This window comes from Glycine max, chromosome 14 (genome assembly GCF_000004515.6).
Source record: "Glycine max cultivar Williams 82 chromosome 14, Glycine_max_v4.0, whole genome shotgun sequence".
NCBI lineage: Eukaryota > Viridiplantae > Streptophyta > Magnoliopsida > Fabales > Fabaceae > Glycine > Glycine max.
The window spans coordinates 44885076-44894578 of record NC_038250.2 but is presented as its reverse complement, the minus strand read 5'-3'; the positions used below and the strand labels follow the sequence as shown (position 1 = coordinate 44894578).

At 32.0% G+C, this 9503-nt stretch overlaps 1 protein-coding gene across 1 annotated transcript; it reads left to right on the top strand.

Moving 5' to 3' along the window:
- Nucleotides 1-1901: 1901 nt before the first annotated feature.
- On the top strand, nt 1902-8286 carry LOC100801209 (phosphoribosylaminoimidazole-succinocarboxamide synthase, chloroplastic). The gene is made up of 12 exons (XM_003544770.5): nt 1902-2329; nt 2432-2533; nt 3257-3386; nt 4094-4186; nt 4262-4350; nt 5175-5255; nt 6173-6262; nt 6361-6450; nt 6714-6764; nt 6844-6890; nt 7823-7880; nt 7950-8286. Exons 1-12 carry the CDS (start codon nt 1988-1990, stop codon nt 8007-8009), a joined length of 1233 nt encoding a protein of 410 aa, XP_003544818.1. The 5' UTR covers nt 1902-1987; the 3' UTR covers nt 8010-8286.
- Nucleotides 8287-9503: the final 1217 nt, after the last annotated feature.

Below are 9503 nucleotides of genomic sequence, written 5' to 3'. Positions count from 1 at the left end.
AAGTTCAACATTAGTCAACAAAAATGGACTGTATAAATTCACACAAGAATAATTTATTTACAAATCTTGCAAAAGAAATCATAAATTAGAGGTACACTGCTACTTTTTCTCCTATTTTTAATGCATTTAATACTCCTGAATAAAAATTAACATAAACTTTCACGTAATTTTTTTTAGTTCATTCAAAGTTTATAGAATACCTAATGAGAGGGGGCAAAAAGCTTTAAGGGAGCATTTGGTAGGTGATAAGTTTTCTCGTGTCGAAGGAATCATGATTCATGATAATCATGATTTATGAAAATAAATAAAATTTATTTGATTGATCATAAATATTTTTAGAATATTAAGATAAGATTTATGGAAATCAAAATGTTACATTATATTTATACCCATTACTTTAATTATTTACTATAATAATTAATCTAATAGAAGTAACATGATATTTTTACTTTAATAAAAGAAAAGTTTGTCTTGAAAAAGTAAGATTTTTCACCTCTCTTCATGAGAATTTTTGTGTGTAAAACTAACTAAAAAATTACCTTGTTTTGTGTGGATGTTACTACCTCTGTCACTATTTATAAAAACCAACTTTTAAAACTTACTTATTTTTTTATATAAGACTCAATTCATATTGTCTTATACATTAATTATTTTTAAATTAAAAATACTCCTAATTAAATAAGAGAGAAGTTATATTAACATGCATTTAGAAGAGAGAGAGAAACATTAACAAAATGATATTTTTGAAAAATATATAAATTTAGGATAAATTTATTATTATTAACTAAATTAAATACTTTTTTTAATCTTAATGAAATTTTTAATTGAGTCTTATAAATAAAAATGAAGATAATATTTTTTAAAATTAATACCAAACATGAAGAATGAAGATTTTCAATCTAACATCTATAATAGATTAAATTTTTTTCTCCTACAAAAGTCCCCAAAGTGTAACTAAACCCTTAATTAAGAATTAGTCATGACCCATTAAAAGGATCAAAATCATCATGCCTAATAGCCCAACACCCTAATTGCAAAAGTTATCATAATGTTTATATATTAAAAATATTTATTTATTATTAATTTTAATTATTAAAAAGTAAACAAACAGACACATATTACTCCAATCACCCAAAATAGACGTTAAGAATGTTACTAATCATAATATATATATATATATATATATATATATATATATATATATATATATATATATATTCTAATACACTCATCTTATCTTGACATTGATTTATTAAAAATAATATTTATCTTATGTAATACATAATATAAATATTTATTTTATAAAACTAAAAATTAAAATAAATAAATATTTTGAACATATAAATTATATTTTAGATGGACGACAAACAATATATATTGTGATACACAATTACATTTAATTATTAATAATTTTAAAATAGAAGATGAAAAAGGTAGATTGAAATAAAATATTAAATTTTTTCTAAAATCCGACTTGTTAAAAAAACCTCTGAAACTTCCCTTAAGAATTAGCTCACAAACACACACAATTTATAATTTTAGTAAAATTTATTTAATAAGGAGTGATATATTATACTCATTTTATAAAAAAAAAGGAGTTATATATACTCACATAATTTTATAGTTTTCAACCAATTTCAATTAATAATAAACAATATAATAAAAATATTAGAAAAATATATTAAAAACGAGTCCCTATCGCTTCATATATTAAAAACAAATGCCTTTTAGCTATATTTTAATTTTTAGCCATATGTTAACTGGTTGCAGTCTTGTAGATTCCTTCTCAATTTCATTATATTATTTTTTGATGAGACAATTTCGTTATATTATTATATATTTAATTATATTATACGTCAAGTTGTTCTAAGTTTTTACTTTTTACTTTTTACCCTTGCCAAAACGCCAAAACGCAACGCAACGATAGCGAACACAACACAACACAGTAAGTAAAGAGAAGCAGTTTCCAGTCTCCGTCAGTAAAACGATGGGCGACTTCACGGTTGCGTTAAACCCTCCCAAAACCTTCCGCTCCGACAATCTCCTATCCACCACCAACCGCATTTCCCCAGCGGCGCGTGGCTTTCAAACCTCACTCGCGTTCAAACCGCGCGTTTTTCGAGGAATCCGCGCTTCGGTGATGCCAAGAGAGGGCCAGCCACAACAACAACAACAACAAGCGTCGTCTCTCGGAGACGCTCTCGTCAACAGTCCGCGCCGAAACGACGTCGTCGAGGCCATCGGAAGAACCGCATCGCTCTCCAACTGCCTCTCCGAAACGAACCTCCACGCCACCGTTCCCGGCCTCGAGTCCAAAACCCGCGGCAAAGTATGAAACAGTTTTTTTTTATTGTTATTTGTTTATCTGTTTAATAATTATTGGTTATGTGTCGTTTTGATTGAGAAATTGTTTGTTATGATGATTTGGCAGGTTCGAGATATATACGACGCTGGGGATTACCTCGTTTTGGTGACCACTGATCGGCAGAGTGCGTTTGATCGGATTCTTGCTTCCATTCCTTTCAAAGGCCAGGTTTGTGATTTCCTTCGTGTTTTGTTTGATTTTTTACTGAGGATTTGGAGCATCCACGCTTGCGAATAAGAGTCACTGTCCAAAACAGATGTGTGCTATGGTAGACGCCTTGGATTCTCAGTTGCGTTTTATTGTTGGCTAAAATATAACATTGATTTCCTATTTTGCCCGATACGCAATTTTGGTCCCCATTTTAAAGTAGAGACATTTAGTGTCCAATTGGTTGTATATGGTGTATGAGTTATTGTAAAACCCCTGAAAATGTCTTCGATTCCCACGGATAAAAAAAAGAAGAGACATTTAGTTTCCAGTTTTTGAAAATCAGTCATTTTGGTCCAATATTCAATTTTGCATACGCTTTATTTCTTTTATCTTGGTCCAATTGAACCCTAGTCCTAATATTCATTTAAGGTACCAATCAAGAAATGATCTAATTAAAATGTAAGAAATAAAAGAGATAAATGTAAACAAAATTGTGGATTTTTGTAAACTTGAAATTAAATATCTTTATTTTAATATGGGGGACTAAAATTGCAAATTGGACAAAATAGGGGGATCAAAGTTGTATTTTAGCTTTATCGTTTTTGATTTTTTTTCCAATAGGAATGGGGATTCCGTGATGATTAGATAAATGATTATAGAAAAATGCTAGGAACATACCCTATCTAACCTATCTAAACGCTTCGCACTCAATAATCTGATAATTTTGCCTTCCAATTGCAGGTTCTCAATCAGACGAGTTTGTGGTGGTTTGAAAGAACTAAGCATATCGTCTCTAATGCGGTTGTATCAGCTCCAGATAACAATGTTACAATAGCTAGGAAATGTTCAGTTTTCCCAGTTGAGTTTGTTGGTGAGTAATTTGCTAATTCAAAGAATTGTTGTTTGCTTATACAATGACTTGATTAATGCTGATCTTTTTTTTTCTGTGGTTAACATTTCTTTTCACCTTTTAGTTTCTGTTACTATGTAACTTGATTGAATGGGTGTATCGTGTAATTACAGTTTTTCTTTTTCCATTTTATTTTGTAATATCATGTCATCTGTTGGAGTTATTGGGGACCTGAGCTATCATAGAATGTGTCTGAACTTAAATACTAAATCCTCACATAATTGAATTTCTGATTGGAAATGCAAATAGTGTTTTCTGAGGAGTTGTGAAAATAACAAAGATTTTTGTGCTTTTCAGGTTAATTATTACTGTTGCATCTAATTAAATACTTTCATAGCTACAATGATTGTTGATTGATTGGCTTATTAAACTGGAGCCACTTAAACATATTCTTTTACTGCAAGGAGATCTTTTTAAACATAGGATGTAGAATAGGAGTTCTTTTACTCAAAAAGGTAACTAGGGAAAAGAATAGGATAATATTGTGTATATTTCCTTGACAGGCGTTTTGTTTAATTATTTTGGAAGAGCATCCATAAATGGTACTTGAGTAAATGAGATAAAACGATTGCACTCTCTGTTCATTATTATGTAAATTTATTTTGGGTTTTGGTTGAAGATCCACATATTGGAAACCATCTGTTGACACTTATGTTGTCGGCTTGTAGCTAGAGGGTTCGTCACTGGAAGTACTGATACATCTCTATGGACAGTCTACAATAAAGGCGTTCGGAACTATTGTGGAAATGTCATCCCAGATGGTGAGATTTCTTAATTGTGTCTCATTCTTAAAATATATTTGTCTCCTTATCTAATAGGATCTTAGCACATGACAGGAATGGTAAAAAATCAGAAGTTGCCTAAAAATATACTCACTCCAACAACCAAGGCTGCAGATCATGATGTTCCTATCACTCCAGATGAGGTATGATGCCTAGTTTTATCACTTGCAACCAGCTTTTTCACTATGGCTGAAGTTATAGTAAAGGATGAGTTTCACAGGCTACATTGCATGGATACAGATACAATACTGGGTATGGGTATGGGAATTTAAAAAAATCTAGGGTATGGCCACAGTAATATAAATTATGCTTATTTGTGTTTTTTTAATCATTTATATAAAGTTTTATTTTTTTATATGTATATTTTTTTTTTAAGTTTATATTAACATACTCGTACCTTAGATTTTTGGAAAAACCCCATATCTCGTACCTGGTACCGTACTGGTATTCATGCATGCAACGTAGCTAGTTAACTTATCTTAACCTGAAATTGAGGGAGAAATATATAGGGATAGGTGACTGATTTTCTTATAATATTGTCTTGCACTAGCAATTAGTTCCCATTATTAAAAAAAGGGATGCTTGTATTAAATCAGCAATGTTGTTCTCTTCTCAGTTGGCTTTATATTGCAGTTTTTATGTCATTATTTCTGTGAAAAATGAAAATATCGTCCAAGATCAGTGAAGCTCAGCCTTCTTAATAGAAATGATAAGCAATATTATAATCATAGATTTACTTGTTAAAAGTGGAGTCTGGAGTGGTGGACTAACCTGGTAAGTTGGTAAAAGTAAGCATAAATATAAGCCTAAGATGTTCCCATGATTAGTAATAGAATATTCTTGTACTATCCCTTATTCTTGGAGTTACTAACTAAGGTGCGATGATGAACTTCCAACAAATTGATGATCATTTCATAACATTTTTTTTATCTCAATTTCTTACTTTTGTAATGCATTTCCATTGCAGATCATAGAAAGGGGACTGATGACTCGAGCTGATTATGTAGAAGCAAGTGAAAAAGCATTATCCTTGTTTGAATATGGACAGGTAATAAGCTGCTATGTCCAGGGCATTTTCAAATTTGGGAAGTAAAGGACACAACGAAGTGCCTTCTCATTGTAGCCAGGAATATTGCACTTGTAAAATATGATATCTTTTTTCCATTGCACTGAAAAAGAAATCATTTTTAAATAATGTGATAGTATATAAGACATCATTGTCTTTTATTTGGTTTAAATAGATAATGTGTTAGTGACTCATTTACATACTGAAGAAGAAAAAAAGGACATAAGTATCATGGTTTAATTTTTCAATAATGTTTGTTCTGTAGTTATAGGGGTATACTCTTATGAATCAATATGTGAACGCTAAAATCAGTGGACAATGTAAAGATTGTTGAGTTCTGGAAGAGAGTTCCATGATACTCAATGTTATGCATATTAGTTACACCTTTGATTATGATATTGGGTGGTTTAAATACATAGATTGCTTTGCTTATTCTATAGGAAATTATTTCTATTTTTTTTTTCATATATTTGGTTGAGTGTTAGATATCCCATACTTAATGGAATGATTATTTAGTCTGGGGGTTGGAGGCTGAGATAATTAGAAAAAGAGGCATGTTGCCTAAATGCCTATAAATAAGAAAAAGGGTTGAGAGGGAGAGAGAGGCATCTAGTGAATTATGAAGGAATTCAGATTGTTGTGGAAGAGTCCACAGTAAGTGATGGAGATTTGTGTGTAAATCATCACTGACTAGTGACCAAATCTTGATTGTATGATCTGTTCATCCATGGTGCATAGTGTTCTCAAATCATTTCTTTGATACTTGATAGCCTCGCTAGGAATATAGGTGGTTGATCCATCGATTGGTTACTTAATCCTGTGTGCACAATATATATTTTTACAGCTGTAAGTTATTTCCCCCCTGCTTTTTTCACTTTTCCATTTGATTGACTTTTCAGCAAGTGGCTTTGGAGCATGGCCTCATATTGGTAGACACTAAGTATGAGTTTGGGAAGGCAAATGATGGTTCAATTATGTTGATTGATGAGGTTCAATGCTATCCCTGATGGATGATGCATAGTGTTTTCTCTCATGCACTCACAGATTATGTATATAAATGTGATAATTTTTTCTTTCCAAACTCCAGGTCCATACTCCTGATTCAAGTAGATATTGGATTGCCAATTCTTACCTGGAGCGCTTTCAAAATGGTCTTGAGCCTGAAAATATTGACAAGGTATTTTATGTGTATCAACCTTAGTTTTCTTCTAAAAGTGAGGTGTGTTTTTCTTGCTAGTGTACAGATTTAATGCATGTTTCGTATAGATTATTTTTAGGAAAATAATTGCATATTTTTCAAAACCTCTCTCAAGAGTCAAAATAAGCTGAACCAAACATGTACTTAGTGGATGAATGAGCTTCCATCTTCTTAACTTTTTTTTTTTTTTATGAAATATAGATGGTCAGCAATTTGCTAATATTTTAGAATTCAATTTGTAGGAGTTCTTGAGGCTGTGGTTTAAAAGTCACTGCAATCCATATGAAGATGAGGTATTTTACATTTTATACTGCTAATGGATTAACTTAAGTTGTAAAGATGCATCACATCACACTGGTGAATTTTATTTAGGTCCTTCCTGATGCTCCTGAAGATCTTGTCTGTGAATTAGCCTGGCGGTATGTCTACTGGCACTAGTTCCTTTTACACTTGATATATTTTGCATTGAATCTTTCGAGAAATAAACCTGAATATTATATGGTTATTACTTTATCAGACTTATTACTAATTATAATTAAGTAGTTATGCTCTGATTTTTGTTTCTAAGAACCTGGCAGAGATTCAAGTGTCAGATTTGTAACTGTGTTATGTTTAATTCGTATGTACAAATTTGGAATAGAAGAATTGTATTGTGTAGTGTCCTCTTTCTTTTTCTTAAGTGAAAGAAGAAATTCAATTTGGAGGATAAGGGACGCCTGATAATGAGAAAAGGAATAAAATTACAAAAGAAAGGAGAAACCATTCATTTCCTCTCTGTTCTGTTTTGAACTTTTGATCATCTGAACATGCTTTTGCTTAGCATTTCTAAGCTGCCTAAGCTCTTCCATGCCAAAATGTCTTTGTGATGACTAGTAGTTGATGCCCTCTATGGATACTTGCTTTAAACCGCTGGTTTTATGTTATTTAGTTTCAGTTACTAGCTTATAGCCTATTTCATTCTGAATGATTTATAAGAGGTTGAGATTTATATTTGTTTGAATGCTTTACCAGAGCACAAGTATGAGATTCTCTTCTCTTTTCTCTCTGCTCTCCTCTCTCTCTCTCTCTCTTGCGCATGCGACACAACATATTGTCATATTAGATGATGAAAGGAAAACATTGCATTGTTTTCCCATCATATGTGAAGAAAACTTATGACCTATTCTTGCTAGTATGCATTAAAATGAATACAGTGATCATCAGTTTCAGTGTCCTGCTTTCATGACATGTCTATCCTATTTATGCTTGTTTACACTGATCTACTTTCTGTAAATTAACTTATTCTTGATTTTGGATACCATATTTTTCATCTTATTCGTTTAATTGAACATTATACTATTCTGTTGGACAGTTACATTTTCTTGTATGAGACTATAACAAAATCAAAGTTTGAGGTGCCCTTGACCGAGGTAATCCATAAATATTTTTTATTATATTATCTAATGCAATCGATACTAATACAACTTTTCTCCTTGCAGGAGCCTATACATGACCGAATTTCACGAAATGTTGCATCTGCACTGTCATCCTTAAAGTAGCCTGGGAATTATAGGGCACTGTTGTAATTCTGTATTTTAATATCTTAATATAAACTATATCAAAAACTTAAATTAATGGAGAACTTCTCCAAGCAAGTTTTTATTTTTCCTAAGTATAACTTAAAGCAGAAAGGCAAAACAACAGACAGTTTTCAGAAATTTGACATGTGATTTTTTTTAAGAATAAAGAGCTGTTTTTGGAAGCAGAACCCATTGTGTCCTTTGCCTTGTATATTTCATTGTGACAGTACGAGAATTAAATATTATCTGTTCTGTATGAGGAATTATTTGCGCATGTTACTACATTGTGCAATCTTACCTTTCCTTTTCTTTTCTACCATTGTTTATCATCCATTTATTCTTCGGGAGACAGACCGAAGAGAAATGTCAAAATGATGGTGCACTGAGTTAGAAGTATAGAACATTCTCATCATTTAGATTACCCTAAAATCAATATCTGCTGCCACAACAGTATAATGTCGATCCCCATCACAGAGACATTGTCATCATTTAGAAATGTCAAAATGATGGTGCACAGAATAGAAGTAATGAACATTCTCATCATTTATATCTGCTGCTACAACAGCATAATGTCGATCCCCTTGACAGAAACATCCATCCAAAACGTTTAATTGCTGGATAACAAGGGGTACCCTAAAGTGCTTATATTGCATGTGATATTATGCAGGTTCTTCACATCATTGTAAGAGTGGCCTCAACATTATTGGTGCTTTATTATTTTGGAAAAGGTGGCGGAAAGAGATATGATACAAGTACAATAATTTATATGATATCATTTTGTGTCTATTTTTTTATTATATCATTTATTACATTTTAAATTTTTTTCTCTCCTCTCACTTTTCTTCCTTTCTCTTTGTAGTAAGATTTATTGTACAAGGATCATTTTTCTTTTGGTTATACGCAGTTTTTCTGATTTGATTCGTTTAATAAGAACATACAGTTACGCTGGGCTTATGTACGATTTGTCTCCCTGCGTTCGAGGACAGTGATTTCCTCCAGAAAATGAGGAAAAAAAAGAATGGTAATGATTTTTCGTGATTATTTGAGCCCAAAATTACTAGGAATGAACCTGTTTGGTGGTAGCTTCAAAAGCCTAGCATTGGTAAAGGGTGGCCGGGTTTTAGTGATTGGCAACAATGGTTTTTGTCAGTTGTTGATAGGTGGTAACATGCCAACGATTAGTGGTGTTGACTAGACTTGTTGACCACTTTCCAAGCACTTGAAAAAGGTGGAGGTTGGTCGAGTTCTAGTAATCCATTGCAGCAAATGATAGTTGGTAGTGGTTGATGGCAGTTGGTGGCGATAACATGGTGTTGGTAGGTTGATGACGAAGGAGATTGGTCACATGACAAAAATGTTCTCATGGCATGTGATTGAGGATGAGCCTCCTCTACCCGTAGGAATGAAAGTATGGGAATGTTACACATAATCATTCTTGACTTTTGTTTAATTTTTTTTTTCTTTCTGAAATCT

Coding starts and splice junctions, on each gene's coding strand:
- LOC100801209 (XM_003544770.5), top strand. CDS start 1,988: ATGGGCGACTTCACGGTTGCGTTAAACCCTCCCAAAACCTTCCGCTCC. Junction 2,534..3,256: donor CCATTCCTTTCAAAGGCCAG/GTTTGTGATTTC, acceptor TTCCAATTGCAG/GTTCTCAATCAGACGAGTTT. Junction 4,351..5,174: donor TTCCTATCACTCCAGATGAG/GTATGATGCCTA, acceptor TTTCCATTGCAG/ATCATAGAAAGGGGACTGAT.